Genomic DNA, 21,523 nt, shown 5'->3' with positions numbered 1-21,523 from the left:
GGCTTCAAGTTTCCACATCACACTGTGTCAGTTGAATACTGAACCGTGATTGGCTCCAAACTATTTGTGATGTCACACATCCTGCTCATAGGCCCCGCCCCTTAAAATTGGATTTTCAATGGACTCAGAAACTTTCAGCAGATGAAGGTAAAACAAACTCTGCACAGAGAAGAGAACAACATCCAGCTGATGGAACAAGAAGAAGTGGAATGGGACTTTAAATTATTTTACATAGAAATTCAACCGATAACTGGCGGACAACTAACATGCCGACCAGAAATCAGCTGCTGGTCAGACTAATTAAACTCAATCAAAAGTCAAAATACAGGGAACACAGAAGAAGAAGAAGACGAAGAAGAAAATGAAGAAGAAGAAGAAGAAGAAGAAGAGGAAGAAGAGGAAGAAGAAGAAGAAGAAGAGGAAGAGGAAGAAGAAGAAGAAGAAGAAGCTGATCAACGTTATCATCAATCACACACATTTATTCTTTTAACATCATAAGAATCAGAATCTTTACAGTCAAACAAGAAATGAAGTCTCTATAAACCATCATGTTGTTGATCCAATACCTGAACCATATGATATGATATCTTCATATCGTTGTCCCTGTGTCCACTTAAAATCAATTCAAACAGTATGACACTATTCTATCTGATTAACCGTAAAAATCTGGAGAACATTATACAACATCTGAAATCCTCCTCCTGCTGCCTTGATATTCTTCCTACGGGCTTTTTCAAAAATGTTTCTAACTGCATGGCTTCAGATCTCAAGAAGGGTTAGAAGCTCAAGAAGCTCTGAAGAAATATGAACAAGAGATGAAGAAGAATGACAAAGAGTTCATTGTAGAAGTTGATGAAGTCTACAAAGATAAAGAAATTATCGATGGTCATCGGTGGTTGTGGTTTTATGAAGGAGCTACCTGCTGTAAAGTCTGTGAAGAGAACTGTCACTTTCCTGGATGCACATGGGCCTGGAGTCCCTCATATTGTGAGGTCATGAACGATGGTTGCTGTACATCATGTATGTACATGAAATGTCCTGCATCAGATCATGTGAAGAAACCTGGAGGTATGTGAACAAGACCAAGAAAGTTAAAAAGACACTTGAAGATGTGAAAGAGAAGTATGAAAAAAAATATAAATACAAAGCAACAGAATATCAATGATCTGTTGTTGTCTCTTAAAAGAGACGAGCAACAATTTAACAAAGAGATGAATGACTGGCTGGATGAGGACTACCAACATGGTCTTAATCTGGAGCAGATCGCCCTGAATGTTAACTCGCTGTCCACTCATGTCCACTTGGACGTCCTGATTGAGAAGATGAAGGAGAGAAGAGACACAGAGAAGGTCAACAAGCTGGAGGAGATGAGACGTCGAAGGGATGAAGGAACCAAAGCAGGGCTGCAGTACATGTTTGCTAAACTAACAGCAGTTAAAGATACAATGAAGTAGATGAACAACATCAGACAGCTGTGTAGACAACAAGCTCTACACTGTTCATATAAATGTTTAAACATCACAAACATTATTTCATTATAATCCTTTTAATTACAATGTTGATGTAAAAACTACAACAGAAAATAACTGAATCATCTTTTAAATGTGAAATGTGTGATTGTGAGAAACAGCAAGCTCTGTTGCTCTTTGTTCTTGTAGTTTAATGTTTAATTATCGACGTCACTTCACTGTTCAGATTACAGGAGAATCATTTGTTGATCCACATCAGTCAAAGCAGAGTCAGAATCTGTCTCACAGTAACAGCAGCTGTTGCTTTTCTTCTTATCAATACTCTTTTTTACATCACTTCCTGTCATAGTTCAGCCTCTTTTCTGCTCTCAGCTTCAGTCATCAGATCAAAACACAACATCAGTGTGTTCAGCTGCACTTCAGCAACCAAGAAACAAGAAGAAAAGAGCTGCTTTCAGTAGTTGGAGTAGGGGATCAGAGAAACCTGATTCAGATTTCTCTGCCATGTATGTGAGAAAGCAGGTTTCTAATCAGCTTTAAAACAAGTTCACACGTGCAGGACAAAAGACTACAGATGAGGAAAGTAACAGCAGAGCGGCTGATAAAAGTAGAGATAATTAGATGGAGCGATGCCTCCTCGTGTTTGAAACCATTCATCCAAAGTCTGATTGAAACTCAAACTAACACAAAGTCTCCTGTAGCATCTAAAGAAGTCAGTTCATTTAAACTTTATTAAACATGATTGATTTTCTCATTTGAATGCGTTTGTTCAGACGATGTTACAGAATGTAGAAATATTCTGCTGTGTTGGACGTGAATCCAACTTTCTGATGTTTGTGTTTTTGAGTGGAGTCATGAAATCTCATTTGCTTCTGTTTGATGAGATTTTCTTCACATATATTTGAATCATACAGCTTGTAATGATTAGTTTAATATTTCAGATGACACAGGCCATGTGGGAAAACTTGTATTCATTCATGTTCTTTATTTTCTAGCAAGTTCTATTAGAGTGATTGCAGTATATTGTGTTATTCTACATTAAATTATATCCTGCTTGATGCATTTTACTGTGAATCATGAATAAAATCTTAGCTTATCCACCCATCTGAGAAAGCTGGAGTTGAGCTACAACAAGCGGCAGGTTTCAGGAGTGACGTTTCTGTGTAATTTTCTCGAGAGTCCACACTGTAGACTGGAGACTCTGAGGTCAGACAACTTTTTTTTCAACTTTTGTGATGAGATTAATATGATGTGAAAGTTATTGTGTTATTCTACATTAAATCATATCCTGCATTTTTCTGTGAATCATGAATAAAATGTGATCTTGATGAAACCAGTTTGCTCAGAGTGTCTTCACTGGATCATCAGCTGCTTTCTGAGTCTGTTGAAGCTTCTGCTGAACTTTGTTCATTAAATGTCTGTTTGACTTTATTCTGAGCAGCAAGTCTGACAGAGACTCAAAGAAAACACAGCTCACATCATCATAATGAACATATCCTGAAGAATATTAGATCAACTCTGGATAATGATGTTTTCTGTAGTGACCACTAGATGGAGCCACAACTGATGTGGACTGAAGGAAACCTGAGCAGACTGAACTACAACAAGTCTGTCATAACACATTCAAATCTATTTAATCTGCTCCATGTTTACTTAACTCAGTATTCAAGTATAACTGAAACACCACTAATAACATATTTTAATTCAAGTCTTCACTCACCTTTAGTTTCCTCCATCACAGAAATCTACAAACTTTCCTTGAAGCTGTTTGTGTCTCATGTTAAAGTTCAGGACAGTGCAGAAACTACAGGGCTGAAACTTATATTTCATTTGATTAAAAAGCAACATCCTCCCCAACTTTATTAATATTTCTGTTAGACTCTTCCCTAAATATGTTAAATAATATATATCTGTATATAATCTGTCTTTGATCATTAAATGTTTGTTTCTCTTTATTCTGTCAGAGACTCAGTGGAGAAACAGACACCAACATCATATCTCATATTAAATAAAAGTATCATGAGGAATATCTGATAAACTGTTAGATGACTGTTATTGATTTCTGTATTGATCACTAGATGGATCCACAACTGATGTGGACTGAAGGAAACATAAAGTAGTGCTTCATGTGTTCTTGATTACTCAACTCTTCACTTTAAAGGACGAGTTCACCATGTTTCCAGTGTGTCTTAAACCAACAGTCAGTGTGTTTCTTGCTGTAATCATTCCTCCTGTTCATACTGACCATTAGAAGATCCCTTCATAATGACCTTACAATGGAAGTGATGGAGGACAAAATCCACAGTCTGAAGATAATATGAAGCTTCACACAGAGCTGACAGACTGTAAACTGAACAAACAGCTGTCGAGCTCCACCTGTTGGATGGAGGGAGTCCTCCTCTTCCTCCTTTCTATCTCTTCCTCCATCCTTCCCTCCTCCTCTTCCTCCTTTCTATCTCTCTCCATCCTTCCCTCCTCCTCTTCCTCCTTTCTATCTCTTCCTCCATCCTTCCCTCCTCCTCTTCCTCCTTTCTATCTCTCTCTCCATCCTTCCCTCCTCCTCTTCCTCCTCTCTATCTCTCTCTCCATCCTTCCCTCCTCCCCTCGTCCTCTCTATCTCTCTCTCCATTTTTCCCCCCTCCTCTTCCTCCTTTCTATCTCTCTCTCCATCCTTCCCTCCTCCTCTTCCTCCTTTCTATCTCTCTCTCCATCCTTCCCTCCTCCTCTTCTTCCTTTCTATCTCTCTCTCCATCCTTCCCTCCTCCTCTTCCTCCTTTCTATCTCTCTCTCCATCCTTCCCTCCTCCTCTTCCTCCTTTCTATCTCTCTCTCCATCCTTCCCCCCTCCTCTTCGTCCTCTCTATCTCTCCCTCCATCCTTCCCTCCTCCTCTTCCTCCTTTCTATCTCTCTCTCCATCCTTCCCCCCTCCTCTTCCTCCTTTCTATCTCTCTCTCCATCCTTCCCTCCTCCTCTTCCTCCTTTCTATCTCTCTCTCCATCCTTCCCTCCTCCTCTTCCTCCTTTCTATCTCTCTCTCCATCCTTCCCTCCTCCTCTTCCTCCTTTCTATCTCTCTCTCCATCCTTCCCTCCTCCTCTTCCTCCTTTCTATCTCTCTCTCCATCCTTCCCCCCTCCTCTTCCTCCTTTCTATCTCTCTCTCCATCCTTCCCTCCTCCTCTTCCTCCTTTCTATCTCTCCCTCCATCCTTCCCTCCTCCTCTTCCTCCTTTCTATCTCTTCCTCCATCCTTCCCTCCTCCTCTTCCTCCTCTCTATCTCTCTCTCCATCCTTCCCTCCTCCTCTTCCTCCTTTCTATCTCTCTCTCCATCCTTCCCTCCTCCTCTTCCTCCTTTCTATCTCTCCCTCCATCCTTCCCTCCTCCTCTTCCTCCTTTCTTATAAAGTTTTCTGTCTGTTCAGAGGAAGAAGTTCTGAGACTTTTTACTGCAGTAAAAGTACAAATACAACTGTGTGAAAATACTGCATTAAAAACTTTACTAAATGTACTGTAAAAGTAAAAGTGCTGGTAGTGCAGAATGAGAGTTTTATATTATCATCAATCATATTATTGATTATTAACATGTAAGCAGCATTTTAATGATGTCGTAGATGGTTGAAGTAAACGAAGGCAGATAGGAAGTAAAATCACTTTGTACTGAAGCAAAGAGGACATGAAGAAGCAACTTCAATGTTCCACATAGAAACATATCAATAAAATAATAAATGATGATCAAACAATCTTAGAAAATAATCCAAAATCATATTGTGCAATTATTCATACAGAAAATCTATAATTTACCCAAAACTGTAAAGCTTAACAGCAGCTTCAGTTATTTTGAGGATTTCCTGTTTGATTATTTCTTCTCTCTCAGCTCCGTCTGATCGTGTCTTTACGTCTTCACAAGCCTTCTTTATACCATCCAGGTCTTTGCTCCCTGATTCAGCAATCGTCCAGAACTCTGCCGTCAGTTCCTGTTGCGCTGCCATTTTTCTGTCATTTTTTATCCCTGTTATACTGTGATGAAGACCAGTAGCTGTTCCATCAAGAGAACCTGCTGTTGCAGCTCTCCATATTGCTAAGCTCAAACCTCCAGTGGACGGAGCTGTAAGTGCTGCCAATCCAAGTCCAACATATCCTGTAACAAGTCCTGCCTCCAGGCCCTCCGCCAATCTCTCCCGTGTGTCTTTATATTCCGTAGTAACCTTCTGCAGCTCATCTGCAATCTTTCTCATCCTATTTACACGTTCTGTAAATAATATTCTGTATGGATCTACACTATCGTGAAATTTGTTCTGTATAACAGAAAAAGTAGAAAGTTGTCCCCTGCTCCGTCTGGTCAAGGCCATTTTCTGAATGTTGCTCAGAACTAAACTTTTCTTGGGAGGACAGTCTGGTGTCTCGTGTGTGGAGATGTTTCCTCTGCAGAGTCTGTTGAACAAGATGAACTTTTTGGCTTTGATTGTAAAACTTCAGTCTGAATGTTTCACAGTCTGCTGCTGTGGAGAGAAACAAAGACGCATCACAAAATAATTCAGGGATCTGCTCTCAGTTCCAAAGTTCAACAGAGTTCATTTCACTGACTTTTCAGAGATCTTTATATAACTCACCTGTTTAAATTTTATTAAGCCATAAATTTGAACTTGTTTCAGCAAAAGTTGGCTAAGCCCATTTTGGATTAGCCAGGAGTTAGGCGGAGTCAGGCACTGCCAAGATGGCAATGGCCAGAGCCACCCACATTGAGCTTCAAAACCGCTCTTCAGAAACCAGTGGGTGGCTACGTCCATATTTTTTACTGTCTATGGTAATTACCCATCTGAGCGGACAACAATAACATGCAAAGCCTCAAGACTCCATTATGGGGCCTCTTCTTTTCAACATCTACATGCTCCCACTGGCTCAGATTATGGAAAACAACAAAATATGTTATGCAGATGACACACAAATTTATATAACCATATCAGCAGGGGACTATGGTCCAATACAAGCACTGAGTAAGTGCAATGAACAAATCAATGATTGGATGTGCCAGAATTTTCGCTAACAATTTATAATACAGCCCACGTTTTACGGTATAGCTTCCCGTCACTTCACTTCCTTTCTGTCAAAGAATTGATTTTAAAATACTGCTGTTGGTTTATAAAACACTGAATGGTTTAGGGCCAAAATACATTTCTGATCTGCTGCTACGTTATGATCCATCTAGACCTCTCAGGTGGTCTGGATCAGGTCTGCTTTCTGTCCACAGAGTCAAAACTAAACATGAAGAAACAGCGTTCAGTTTTTATGCTCCACATATCTGAACAAACTCCCAGAAAACTACAGGTCTGCTGCAACTCTCAGTTCTTTAAATCACAGCTGGAGACTTTTCTGTTTGCTGTTTGAAAGATTTTCTTTCTTTCTTTATGTATTTGCTTTCATTCTAAGAACTATATTTGACAGAATACACAAACATTTTTTGTAACTTTTCTTTAATGGAATATTGAAATCCAGTTGTATGTTCATTAACTACTTAAATAACTTACATTTTTGTTTTTGAAATTGGGCATGTTCACCGCAATGATGATTTTTTTAAGTTTCTGATTGAGTTATTTGTTCCAAATGTTTCCAAGCTTGTTCCTCCACAACTTATTCTGGACTTAAAGGTATTACAAACTGTGAGCTTTGTGTCTTCTTCACTTACTCTGAAGAACTTCCACATTAATGACATGTTATGTGTGTCTGTGCCACTAAGTGGGGAAAATATGATCAGCAAAAGAATCAGATATATGAGACTGATCTAGTTCCATACATTCATATATCCCTGTAAGTTACTGGCTCACAGTAGTTAAAAGCAGCACAGTCACTGTGAAACTTTGCCAGTCCGTGATAGAAATGCCTGAGGTCAGCTGCTTAGCTCAGCACTGCACATAAATATTGTGTATTAATATCAACATGTCCTCTGTATGAATACCGTTGTGGTGTAACTCGATTAAATGCTATTGAGAAGTGTTAGGAGTGACTGTAACACATTTTTGAGTGCTAAATTTGGAAAAAATGGCCTCTGTAAACTAGCTAGCCAGCCATTCTGCTAAAACAACTTGTTCTTTTCTAATGTGCTGTGTATGAACCGACTGTATGACTGACCAGTACATATAATCTGATTCTATCCAGACAATCAATGGCAGCACAGAAATAGAAGCCAGCCTCCCATCCATCATTCATCCACATAATTACACACAGTGCAGAGTCAACTGGCCAGTTACAGTGGAGTGTAACTGAGCAAAGTTACACCACTGTGTATTATAATATACAGACACTCATTACCACCATGAATCAACATTATAACACTGAAACAACAGTGGCACACCACCAGTACACCACTGACATGAGAGTGATAATCTGTTTATGAATCACACACAGCATCAGTATAATAAGCAGTGCATATATCATAAGAATGGGAATATGACATGTGGAACATGAGTGACATACTGTTTATAAGAGCTTCACCTGTTAAAATCCACAGTGATAAAACCACTCAGAATCAATACTAACAGAACAAGAGTGACATACTATCAGCCACTTTAACTCTGGCATCACTACCATGAGCTGAGAGCTGTATAATAAAGATATTTAGTGCCAGACATCTCTGTCTATCTTTAGTTAAATGAACTCCATGACTCCATGACTCTTCACTTGCTGTTTATATTTACTGATAAAAAGAGACTTGAAGTGATTTGAACTCCACAGTCAGTTTATTTAGTCTGTCAGTCCTCATGTTGCATGTTAGTACACAACAGTTCATATATACAGTCAGGATAGTGCACTGTACATTTTATAGTGTTAGTACAAAGTACAGAGCCACCATGCAGATAAAGACTATCACACTACACTGTAAGAAAGCACAATAATATTTAAGTGAAAACATTTTAGATATCAGCATCATTGGGCTGACAGTGCAGTAAGTGATTTTCACTTTTTAAGATTTTTTTCAAGTCAATCAATCAGATTTTTATTTATTAAGCACAATTCATGCAGTGGAAGTAACTCAAAGTACATAACATAAAAACTTAAAGATTAATATAAAATCCAGAAATAAGTAAAATATCAAAAAAGAAAAACAAATATAACAGAATAAAAACAATTAAAAAGCCATTTTAAAGAACTGATGTGTGAGTGTTGACAGTCTCCTCTTCAACAGTTTCATCTTGTAAATTATGTAAATCTGCAGCTTTATTCATGTTTCTGAACAAACTCATTCTTTCATCTCATAGTTTTATAGACAACACTTGAACGCATGATGACACTCAAAAACTTCCATCCTGACAAGTCATCAGCTCTGATTTATTAAAACTCAGTAACAGACTAAATGCACAGAGCCTGAGAGGTGTCCTGGAGGGAGGTGTTGTTGATTTTATATCATATTATATATTTATCTATTTTGTGTCTTTGGCTTGTTGCATTCGGTCAGCTGAACTTTGAAGAAGACATTTATGAAACGCTCCAGAAGCCTGAAGCTGAGTTTTTTTTAAGCAGATGATCTGCAGTATCATCAGAGTTTCTACAGTGTTTATTATCCTGTAAAATATATTTCATTTATCTCAAAGACAACACAACGTTGTGTTTAAAAGTGACCTGCAGCGAGAAAGATTGACATAGTCACTGATTTTAAATATCTTGGTGTAACACTGGATCCAAATTTGAACTTTAAGATACATGTTAAAAAAGGGTTAAAACCATAAAGTACAACTTAGAAAATTTTAGACATATTAGAAACTGTCTCTCTTTGGACGCAGCAGATATTTATGCAGCTATGATTCTTTCCCAGATGTCTTATTGCATCACATGTTGGGGGCAGGCTGGAGAAACAGCCATAAAACCTCTTGAGTCCTTATACAAACAAACTCTAAAAACTCTGGACAAAAAACCAATGCATTTCCATCACTGTAGGGTACTGGAGAAAATTTATAATTTACTGAGCTTTGAGAATTTTAGATTATTCTCACATTTGTGCCTAGTTTATAAAATGTTAAATGGTTCGTCTTCCTCCACTATGTGACTTTGCGTTCACTCACTCAGTAAGTTCTATTAGATCCTCCAGAATATCCTCTATACAACATTGTACCATTTCATCACACTGCATTTGGGCAGTCAGCTTTCTCTGTGAAAGCCACAACTCAGTGGAACGTTTACCTGATGATATGAAGAGCTGCAGTTCAATCAATACATTCAAGGCCAAATTAAAAAATCTACTAAAGACCAATCAGCTGTGTGACCACTGAGGCTAAACTCCGTCTATGGTTTTCTCATTAGTGCAGGTAGTCTTGCTTTTAATTTGAGTTAACATTATTAATTTCTAATTGACATTGTAGGTGTATGTGATGTGCTGTTATGTGTAGCTTTGTATTTTGTATGATGTGTTCTGTGTGTTTTATGCTTTGTGCTGTTGTATGTTCTGATTGTGGGGGACTGCGGATGCAAATTAGCTTGGAGCTAACACCAGTGCAGTGCATCATTTATGTTTAAAACTGCACACTGTCCCAACCAATTAATAAATACAACTTTAACAGAAATTAGGTAACGTGTATAAATATATTAATTCACATTAAAAAGAGGCAGATACTCGATACTGCAGTTAATAACAGCATAATAACACAACTTAAAGATTTCTGCAGTTTAAAAAAGGTTTATGATGAAGATATTTTTAACATCATGATTAACCCCGAAAGGTGACATCAAACAACAAAAACAACACAATACTGTAGTACAATACATTTGTACAGCGGAGAGCAGTGAAAACACCCCAAACACATCTCTGTCAAACTTTATGACTTTTTCTAAAGTGACTCAGAATATACAAAAATTTAAATATTTTTGCTTCCTTTTTTAAAGTTTTGTGCAGCAGATACACATTTTTGTACATACTGTTGAGGGTATCCTGGGTTAAATTCAATCCATATCTTTTCAAAAATTCAAAAATGTTGTTGCATTCTTCACATTCAATAAAAAAATATTATGATACCAAAAGACCATAATATAGTTAAAATGTGAATGTTTTTTCTCCATTAAACCTCAATAAAACCCTGAGCATATATTCTCTCTGCTCTCTGAAAGATAAAGGCAAGGCAAGGTGAGGAAAGTTTATTTGTATAGCACATTTCAACGATAATCACATATAGTATTAGTTTTAATGAATGAAAAATAGATTTATGGTTCAGATGTTTGGTATAGAGACTAATTATGAGGATATACTGTGCAGGGTCAGAATATGAACAGTATGTAAGATTAAACGTGTACATACAAACAGGTTTCTGTGACATCACAACTAATTTGGAGCCAATCATGGTCCAGTAAGCAACTTACATAAGTGTGATGTGGAAATTTGAAGCCTCCAGTGTACAAACACTGAGAATGAACTTTACGGTGAAGAAGGAGACATCTGGTGTCCAGAAGGAAAACTTTAGAAATCAACAATATTTACAGATTCACAGATTCTGGATGAAGGAGTGAACTTTTTTGTGAAAAAAAAAACAAACAAATATATCAGACACAAATGATTATTACAAGCGAGTATTTTATGTGTTAAAACATGTCTGGAGGGGCCTTTAATGAATTAATCAATCTATCCAGTCTCTGTGTGAATTTTTCACCTGTGATATTACATTTAAAATCACATGTGATTTTTTCACATTTCACATATTATAAATATCTGAAAATCGAAAAATGTACTGATGTCATGTGAATTTTCACATGTGAAACAACATTTCACATGGTTTTTACTTGACATGGATGTCAAATACAGTAAAAATCAAATCTGTGATCAGGTCGATCTAGTATTGATACTGATAATCTTCTGCTGACCTTAGTGACCTTGTTGTTTAACATCTGTGTAACATCTGGTGTCCAGCAGGAAATGTTTTTTGCATAATGATACTTTTACTTTTGATACTTTAAGTAAATTTAGTTGATTATACTTAGACTTATAGACTATAGACTTATAGACTTGTAATGCAGGATTTTTACTGTTAAAATTAAATTTTAAAATTATTTTTTTCATTCTAATATTACTTTTACTTCAGTTAAAGATCTCAGTACTTCCACCTCTGAACAGGATGGCACATGTGAAATATATTTTATATACTCAACTCAACTTTATTTATAAACACTTTACACAGTTGCTCCGAAATGCTTTACACACAGAGGAAAAAAAGAAAGAAGACAAAAACACATCAGAGGCAAAGAAAAAAGTAAGAATAAAACAAGAGAATTTAACAATTCACTCAACAATACTGCCCTTAAACACACTGTTATTTCATTATATAGTAAATGTCCTCTGGTACATTCTGCTGCTGCTGTTTTGTCAATAAAGTTGAATTGAATCTATAATTAAATAATTCCTCCTCCTGTCCACCAGGTAGAGACAGAGTCCATGTTGGTCAGTGTGCAGCATCACAGACAATCACATTTATAAACTCTTAACAGTCATTACAGTTTTACGTTATCATGCAAGTCATTTTCTTTTACTTATGAGAAATATTTTTATATATTTCTAAACATTTACAACTTGTTCAGTCTTCAAGAAGCATAATGTGAAACTTTACTGCTAATTGTTTTGTTTGTTTATTTTTCTTTTGATATTGATTTTTTTTTCATTTATTTATTTTTGCATTTTTCTACCTTTGAGGAATAATTTGCTCTGTCATGTTTCCTTTAAACTATAAAGGGATTTCTAAACATGAGACACAAACAGCTTCAAGGAAAGTTTGTAGAATCCTCTGAAGGAGGAAACTGAAGGTGAGTTTAAACGTGAATTTAAAATTTTTTGACATTTTATATAACTTGGTGCCATCTCAGTTATAGTTTGTAGTTGAGTACTGCAATACCCATGAAGTACTACTTGAGGTCTCTACAGTTTAAACACTTTATCTGTGTTGTAGTATCATTTCAAACTGCTCAGGTTTCCTTCAGTCCACATCAGTTGTGGCTCCATCTAGTGGTCACTACTGAAAACATCATTATCCAGAGTTTATCTAATATTCTTCAGGATATGTTCATTATGATGATGTGAGCTGTGTTTTCTTTCAGTCTCTGTTGGACTCAGTGGGACCAAACCATTTTTATTTTTAATTTATAGACTTTACTTAAAGTAAAGATGCCATAAGTCTTATAGTGCCAAATGACTCTGCAGTTATCTGCAGTTTCAACAGATACAGATGGTCACATGTTTGAAAGTAAAAAGGTAAGAGATCTCAGTTTTAGATCAAATTTAAACTTAAATACAAAGACATGACTTTTAGAAGTTTTTCTAAACAAGCCCCTGCTGTTCATTCAAGAGCAGGTGGAGGGTGGAGGAGGTGGCTAAGTGGAGTAGTCTCATTTTGTCTGCAGAGACTGTGTAGAAGGACAGAGCAGTCCAGATACACTGATGATACGCTGTCAGATCCAGAGGAACACACAGAGAAGCGCAGCTGTTCTCTGACAAACTACAAAAACTCAATCTGAAAAAAGAATAAATGATGTAGTGTTAGAAGCAGATTATTTGGCTTGAGATCATTCAGTGTTTCATAATCTGTTCAGAGAAGAAGGTTTAGAATGTAGAAATTTAGAATATGGGAAGTCCAAACACCTGAACCCAGAAGTATGCAGGTTAAAAAAGATAAACATTTAAAAAGAGCTCTGATTAATATTTATGACAACATGCTGCTACTTCAATAAATACACAGTGACTTAAAGTCACTTTGCAGCTCCACCAGTGACTCCATCTATTCTAACTCATGTTCATGTTTTTTTATTTAAAGAAAGAAAAAGGTTAAATACCATATAAATTCAAGTGTTTTAGAGTAAATTAGGCAGTGTAGGATTGTTTGTTACATCAAGAGTTTTAAAAATGTAGCTCAAAATCTCCTGACACGGTCAATGAACCACAAATCATAAACCATTGAACAACAAAGCAGAATTTCCCTTCAAAATACTAATTGTGGATTAGCATAATATTAGCTTTATGTCTGCAGTTTATTGTCACCACAACTTTCACATCATATTAATCTCATCACAAAAGTTAAGAAAAAGTTGTCTGACCCCAGAGTCTCCAGTCTACAGTGTGGACTTTCGAGAAAATTGCATAGAAACGTCACTCCTGAATCCTGCAGCTTGTTGTAGCTCAACTCCAAAATTTCTCAGATGGGTGGCGTTGTACTTTAGAACTGAGGCCAGAGAATCACAGCTGATCACTGATAGCCCACATAGATTTAATCTGAGTAAAGAATAAATACTTAAAACAATGTTTGTGCAAAGAGGGTCTACTTGAAAATAATGTTGAGTGATATATTAAGAGCTGAAGAAGGTTTAGAATGTATAGGTTTAGAAAATGGACACTCCAAACACCTGAACTCAACAGGATGCAGGTCAAAAACTGTCAAAAGAAACTGTGAAAAAGGGCTCTCATTAATTTTAATGACAGCATGCTGCTACTTCACCTCTTAAACTCCACCAGTGACTAAAACTTTACTAACTGATGTTCATGATTTATTTTTATTTTAAAGAAACAAAAACGGTTAAATGCTGTATCAGTTCAAGTGTTTTAGAGTAAATTAGCCAGTGTAGGGTTGTTTGTTAGATCAAGAGTTTTAAAATGTAGCTCTTCTGACACAGTCAATGGACTAAACCACTGAACAAGAAAGCAGAATTTCCCATTAAGATACTCAGTGTGGATTAGCATACTATCAACTTTCACATCATATTAATCTCAGCACCGAAGTAAAAATGATGTCTGACCTCAGAGTCTCCAGTCTACAGTGTGGACTCTCCAGAAAATCACACAGCAGCTTCACTCCTGAATCCTGCAGCTTGTTGTAGCTCAACTGCAGCTCTCTCAGATGGGAGGGGTTGGATTTCAGAGCTGTGGCCAGAGAAGCACAGCTGTCCTCTGACAAACTACAGAAACTCAATCTGAATGAAGAATAAATGATGTAGATAAAAATTAATTTATAATTCAATCAGATGTTTTCAGGTTTTAAATGTATAATTCAAAATTACTATATCCTAATCAATGAGCTTTTAACTAAAATGAGCAGGTTGACTTTATCATTATGTTATTGTGGAACATCATCATGTCAGCCTTCTACAGAAATCATACAAATGTCAACACAACATTCAGACACATGTTCATGTCAATGCAGATCAATCAAATTAGACATGTTGGATTAAAAAGCTTGTGCATTATTATTTATCTTCTTCCTGTAAATGGTAACAGTTACATGTAATTTCATTAAAGACACTACACAACCTGAGTAATTACAGAAAAATAAATATTTTTACTCCACCTGAGGCATTTATTTCTAGTCACAGATGTACTCTCATCATCATTGTACTAGACTTTCACATGAATGGTGGTGCAGCTACACTAAATGGCATCATTTTCAGGCAGGAAGCATCATGTACATGTTAACGTGTCACCTGTTGTTTGTGGCAGCTCAGACATGACTAGAGATACAAACTGCATTTGGAATATGGTTTGCTTTCTTTGTCTGTACTCCTGTATGAGACTTTTAAACTGTGTATGAGACTTTAAGTATAAGTTCTTGTTGTGTTCTCAACGTTTAATATAAAAGGCATTGCTGAAAATGCAATAAAAGTCTTGATCTATTTTCCCATTAAAATCATAAACATGAAATTGGTCTAACAGATAATTGTACAATAATTTTGACAGTTTTCTTACAAATATCAGATCATTTCAATTGTAGACTAAATTCAAAGTGATGCCAACTGTACATGCATTTTGGACTTTGAACATTTGTAGTGATTAGTGAAAAACAAATGAATCAAATTAAATATGAAAGTTCTCTTATGTATTTAAATAACTGGGCAAATAAATGATGTCCAAGAGGAAAACAAAGTCAGTGAACTGACCTCAGAGTCTCCAGTCTATAGTTTGGACTCTCCAGTGCAGCAGAAAGTAGCTTCACTCCAGAATCCTGCAGGTTATTTTTACTCACCTCCAGCTCTCTGAGATGGGAGGTGCTCGACTTCAGAGCTGAGGCCACAACTTCACAGTGACTCTCTGATAGTCCACAGCTAGTAAGCCTGTATTAAACAGATAATAATGATGATAAAATGCTGACTGTCAAAACTTTGTCAAAAGTCACAAAATCCTGCAGTTCTTTTTCTGGATTTGTATTAGAACTAAAAAGGTGAAGGACAAACTAAAATTTAACATCTTTTAGAATAACTGTGTTCATGAGTGTAAATGCACCAAGTTTTTTTCTATCTCAAAGTTGTTGCAATTTTGGCAACAAGCAGCTGTAATACAAGCTGAAAACACTTAGTTTGTACATTTTATAGTGTGCATGTATGTAATGGAAGGATGATATGTCAGTGGCTGATATTTTATTGACTGAAAAATAAGAAAATGTAACTATTGTTGTTGTTCACACAGTTGTGAACAGGGATTTTTTTAAAGGTCAGGAGAGGACTAAGAGTAACAACACAGACATGGTTTTAGAGTAAATTATAGTAGTCCACACAGTCTTGCCTCTCTTGCCTTTCTCTCCTCTGCTCTATGTGTTGCTGCCTGTTTGCACAAGGCCAGTGTAACTTACAAAATAATTTACATGGTGTTAAGATAAATAATATTGTTTATCATATTGGTATCAGTAACAACAAACAGGTAATTATCAGTTGTTGTTATCAACCCTGAAATTTCACATCAGTGCAGCATCTCTAATGTAAAGAGATACACATTTCACAGCATGCACTATATATGGACATGGCCAAAAGCATTGGTACCCTTGCATTTCATTAAAATAATGCACCATTCACCCTGAACAGTGTTGAACAATAGTTCATTATCAGTGCATATCTATGCTTGGTTTGCAGTGGAACAAAACAAAAACGTTGTGAAAATAACTGAACTCATGCTTATTCTACAAAGACATTCTAAAATAGCCTGGACAAAATTATTAATAATACTCTTTCGAAAGTTGTAAGAAATTGTTGATTTGGAGTGATACTTTAAGCAGACTATTGTGTTTTAAATAGTATCACAGGTGTTTTCAATCTTTTAATCACTCATACAGCTGGTTTAAAAGGAGAAATTTACTCACTCTACTGTTGCCAATATTATTAAGAAGTCTAAGGCCCATGGAACTGTAGCCAACATCTCTGGACATGGTGGCAAGAGGAAAATTGGCCTGAGATTATTGAACAGAGGGATTGCTTGAATGGTCGCCAGAGAACCAAGGAAAACTTCAATACAGATCCAAGCTGATCCTCAAGTTCAAGGTACGATGGTTTCAAATCGCACCATCTGTCATTGTCTGAATGAGCTGGGCTGAATAGTAGAGGAACCCCAATTCTAAGAGGGAGACACAAAAAAGCCAGACTAGACTTCTGAGAGTATGTGCTTTGGACAGATGAAAATTAGAGCTTTTTGGTAAATGACACCAACCCTATATTTATAGAAGAAAAGATGAAGTGATGTTTTGGGGTTGATTTGCTGCCTCAGTCACTGGGGTTCTAACATGTTCAAAGTTAAATTCTGTCTTTGTAACAAATGTGCAGTCTACACTGAATCTCAGATGCAGGTGTATTATATTGAAGCTGAAAGCAACAGTAAGGGACCATGGTAAAAACACTATTTTAAATATATGAATAATCTGATTATAACTACTTATAATGCCTGTGGGTTGAAGGAAACTCACCTGCTAGAAGGAGAACATAAGAAATTACAAAGGGAATGGGTAAGCCATGTATACTATGCTTCATTTGGTAAAAAAGGGGTGTAGCAATTTTAATAAATAAGACATTAGCCTTTTCTTCAGAAAATGTTATCCAGGACAAACTGGGGAGGTTTGTCATGGTAGTTGGCAGCATAGGCGATGTGGAGATATCTATTGTAAATTTATATGCCCCAAATGAGGTTGATCAGAACTTCTTCAAAGAAATTGCAAATATCATTGCCAACAACGCCAGGGGCATGATCGTGGTGGTGGTGGGGGGGGGGGGGGGGGGGGGGGGGGGGGGGGACTTTAATGCTGTGCAAGATAGTGAATTAGATAAAACACCAACAGAAAAGGGACCACAAACTAAAAAAACCAAGATACTTAATGATATAACTTCTGAATTAGGACTTGTTGACCCTTGAAGAGCTAAAAACCCTAATGGGAAGGACTTCAGTTTCTTCTCCAATGTCCATAACAGTTATTCCAGAATTGATTTTTTTTCATCTCTCAACAATATTTATATTAACTAATAGATTGTCACATTGAAGCAATCACACTGAGCGATCATGCCCCTGTCATATTAAATATAGATTTAGGTAAAGAAAACTTTAGATACTGGAGGCTGAATGTCTCATTATTGACAAATACAGCAGTAGTGCATGATCTAAAACAAAACCTAAAAGAATATTTAGAGACAAATGATAATGGGATGGTAACACCAGCAATATGAGCTTCTACACGTTAGATGACATCAGACTTAAACTGACACATCAACAGAATTATTATGAAAACTGTAATAGTCCAACTTCTTCTTCTGTTTTTGTTATACAAAAAATCTGCTTTGAATTATTAGTTTGCATTAATACAATTCACATTTCAACAAATCAAATGAAAATATAAAAGAACGTTCATAACATTCAGTTGTCAGAGTTTTTAAAAATCTATTTGAATAGAAAAAATAAAGATTTAAAGATTTGATATGTACACAAAGACATTCATCTATAAAAACACACTTTTACACTCAGCTCTACATCAGTTTAAAGTAAACAAACACTTGAGAAGCTGAAAGCTGAAACAAAACTTCTGTGATGAAGCTGTGACTCTACACCTGAATGAAACTATGTTCATATAAACTCATGTTTTACACATTAACCACTAAAATCACATCCTGACTCCTGTTACTGATAACATGTAAGTTGATGTGAAACAGAAATAAAACAGTCATGTCTTACCTTGTTCTCACTCACAGCTGCAGTCAAATCTAATCAGGTTTGAAGTTGAAGTTGTAGTCGAGGTGTTTGAGTTCTAACCTGTTTAATTCTTCCTCTGCAGCTTCACACACATTCAGTCATGATGGAAACAGAAGAGCGCCCGAGGCAACCAATCACAGCGTTCCTTTTATCAGCCTTCTGAACTGCACCAACCTGTCCGACTGTAGCCGTGTGCCAGATTCACCTTCTACATAAACTACAGGATTATAATCTGCATTCACACACTCAGACACTTTTCTGTTTCCACTTACAGGAAATGATTTATAACGTTTATGGTGCAGTTTGTAAAATCTGGAGACTTTACAAAAAGAAAACAAAATGTGTCCTTTAAAGATACAGAATGTCATCTGTGCATAGTTTTGGTTTTACGGCACATTGACTGTATTGTTCAGCGTCTGCGCTCTCATCATCTTCACTTCACCGCTCCAACATCTTCATCAAGATCAGGACCTTTATTTATCAAACTGCTAAAAGTCAAATGTTGATCCTGTCATAGAGCAACAAGCTCCTTATCTTTGGACAATAAATATGAAAAATGGCTGTTGTGTTTGGGACGGTGATTGAGTGTGAAAATGGATTCTGTACGTTTGATTTGTGGTTGAGAGAAATGAAACATCACACCTGGACAGATGTTAGAATGAAGACAGAGGAAGTTTGTTCCATCAGATTTGGGATCCTGTACTGACATTTAATCAGAGTAAGAACTGATGTGTCTGATGTAAAACAGCTTGCTGTGTTTATTCCTTTTTATTATGTATATACACTGTTGTACTCTTTAAAGAAAAACTGCTTTGTATTTAATTTAATTTATGACTGTGGTTAACCCCTAACCCTAAGGACAAGGGAATAAAAAGGATAAAAATTTGTCTTCTGTGTCAGTAACATGTGACTCCCTCCGTCCAGCAGGTGGAGCTCCACAGCTGTTTGTTCAGTTTACAGTCTGATCACTCTGAGAACGCTGGAACGTTTCTCTCTCTGTTTGGCTTTCAGGAGCTTTAACCACAGTTCATCCAGTCTGCACTGTGCACCTTTAATATAACAGGCTGATAATAATAAAAACTACCATATTTACTCTTGATGACATTTGCTTTTTTCAGTTTTATTATACAAGTTAATAGCTGTAGTGAGGTGTGATGAGGCAGAATATTCACAGTTATAAAGGTGGATTTGTTTATTATAATCAGATCAACTAGACGGGTAAAGGTTGTTTTTTGTCTTCATCTACAATGTGAAGGTCCTCAGTTGAGGATTTAATGTGACAGTGATGCATGATGGGTAAAAAGGCTCCATCACTAATTCAGATGAACATTTTATAGAGTGATTCAGAATATAAAGAAAACAGCTCTGTGTTAAAAAGGATTTATTAGGCAAACATCTTTGGAATAAAATACAGTCAATGTGGAGTTTGAAATGTTTATTTCTCAAACACATCTGCAGTAAAAACATGGAACTATTAACAGTTTTCAGAGAAGAAAGAAGCAAAATCTGTGAAATCAAAGCAGAAATCTTTTGGTTCCGAGTTTGTAAATGTTAATGAGCTCCACAAAAAGACTTTGGCACTAAAAAGACTGTAATGTTGAAAGATATCTACTTGATTTGACTTGTTTGGACGCTGAAGCTTCATATTAGCTTCAGATTAACTTTGAGATTCATTTTTGCACAGAAGGAGGACTGTAGATTTTGTCCCCCATCATTTCCATTGTAAGGTCATTATGAAGGGATCTTCTAATGGTCAGTATGAACAGGAGGAATGATTACAGCAAGAAAAACAGCTTTAATGTTCATTTGGGCTCCTGACTGTTGGTTTAAGACACACTGGAAACAGGTGAACTCGTCCTTTAAAGTGAAGAGTTGAGTAATAAAGAACCTAACCTTCAGTCCACATCAGTTGTGGATCCATCTAGTGATCAATACAGAAATCAATAACAGTCATATAACAGTTTATCAGATATTCCTCATGATACTTTTATTTAATATGAGATATGATGTTGGTGTCTGTTTCTCCACTGAGTCTCTGACAGAATAAAGAGAAACAAACATTTAATGAATAAAGACAGATTATATACAGATATATATTATTTAACATATTTAGGGAAGAGTAACAGAAATATTAATACAGTTGGGGAGGATGTTGCTTTTTTAATCAAATGAAATATAAGTTTCAGCCCTGTAGTTTCTGCACTGTCCTGAACTTTAACATGAGACACAAACAGCTTCAAGGAAAGTTTGTAGATTTCTCTGATGGAGGAAACTAAAGGTGAGTGAAGACTTGAATTAAAATATGTTATTAGTGGTGTTTCAGTTATAGTTGAATACTGAGTTAAGTAAACATGGAGCAGATTAAATAGATTTGAATGTGTTATGACAGACTTGTTGTAGTTCAGTCTGCTCAGGTTTCCTTCAGTCCACATCAGTTGTGGCTCCATCTAGTGGTCACTACAGAAAACATCATTATCCAGAGTGGATCTAATATTCTTCAGGATATGTTCATTATGATGATGTGAGCTGTGTTTTCTTTGAGTCTCTGTCAGACTTGCTGCTCAGAGTAAAGTCAAACAGACATTTAATGAACAAAGTTCAGCAGAAGCTTCAACAGACTCAGAAAGCAGCTGATGATCCAGTGAAGACACTCTGAGCAAACTGGTTTCATCAAGATCACATTTTATTCATGATTCACAGAAAAACGCATCAAGCAGGATATGATTTAATGTAGAATAACACAATAACTTTCACATCATATTAATCTCATCACAAAAGTTGAAAAAAAAGTTGTCTGACCTCAGTGTCTCCAGTCTACAGTGTGGACTCTCGAGAAAATTACACAGAAATGTCACTCCTGAAACCTGCCGCTTGTTGTAGTTCAGCAGAAGCTTTCTCAGATGGGTGGATAAGCTAAGATTTTATTCATGATTCACAGAAAAATGCATCAAGCAGGATATGATTTAATGTAGAATAACACAATATACTGCAATCACTCAAAAATAACTTGTGTCATCTGAAATATTAAACTAATCATTACAAGCTGTATGATTCAAATATATGTGAAGAAAATCTCATCAAACAGAAGCAAATGAGATTTCATGACTCCAC

General features: G+C 36.4%; 3 protein-coding genes across 3 annotated transcripts in view; all 3 read right to left on the bottom strand.

Moving 5' to 3' along the window:
* Positions 1–21,523, bottom strand: part of LOC122968117 (interferon-induced very large GTPase 1-like) — a 124,383-nt gene that overhangs the window by 66,194 nt on the left and 36,666 nt on the right. The gene's annotated exons all lie outside the window — the stretch shown is intronic.
* LOC122968122 (NACHT, LRR and PYD domains-containing protein 12-like) overlaps positions 12,899–21,523 on the bottom strand; it is a 311,421-nt gene continuing 302,796 nt past the window's right edge. The window contains exons 9-13 of the mRNA XM_044333107.1: positions 21,212–21,276; positions 15,352–15,525; positions 14,218–14,391; positions 13,522–13,696; positions 12,899–12,941 (exon numbers count right to left, since the gene is read on the bottom strand). Coding sequence (XP_044189042.1) covers positions 13,537–13,696; positions 14,218–14,391; positions 15,352–15,525; positions 21,212–21,276 — 573 coding nt within the window. The 3' untranslated portion in view covers positions 12,899–12,941; positions 13,522–13,536. The remainder of the gene's footprint in view (positions 12,942–13,521; positions 13,697–14,217; positions 14,392–15,351; positions 15,526–21,211; positions 21,277–21,523) is intronic.
* The window catches only part of LOC122968135, a 9,722-nt gene continuing 9,199 nt past the window's right edge, over positions 21,001–21,523 (bottom strand). The window contains exon 3 of the mRNA XM_044333134.1: positions 21,001–21,523. This exon is cut by the window's right edge and continues 2,471 nt beyond it. The gene's annotated coding sequence lies outside the window, so the exon portion shown is untranslated.

The sequence above is a fragment of the Thunnus albacares genome, chromosome 18, assembly GCF_914725855.1.
Source record: "Thunnus albacares chromosome 18, fThuAlb1.1, whole genome shotgun sequence".
NCBI classification, from domain to species: Eukaryota; Metazoa; Chordata; class Actinopteri; order Scombriformes; family Scombridae; genus Thunnus; species Thunnus albacares.
Note: the sequence above shows the minus strand (reverse complement) of the source record. Positions and strands in the feature narration are given on the sequence as shown.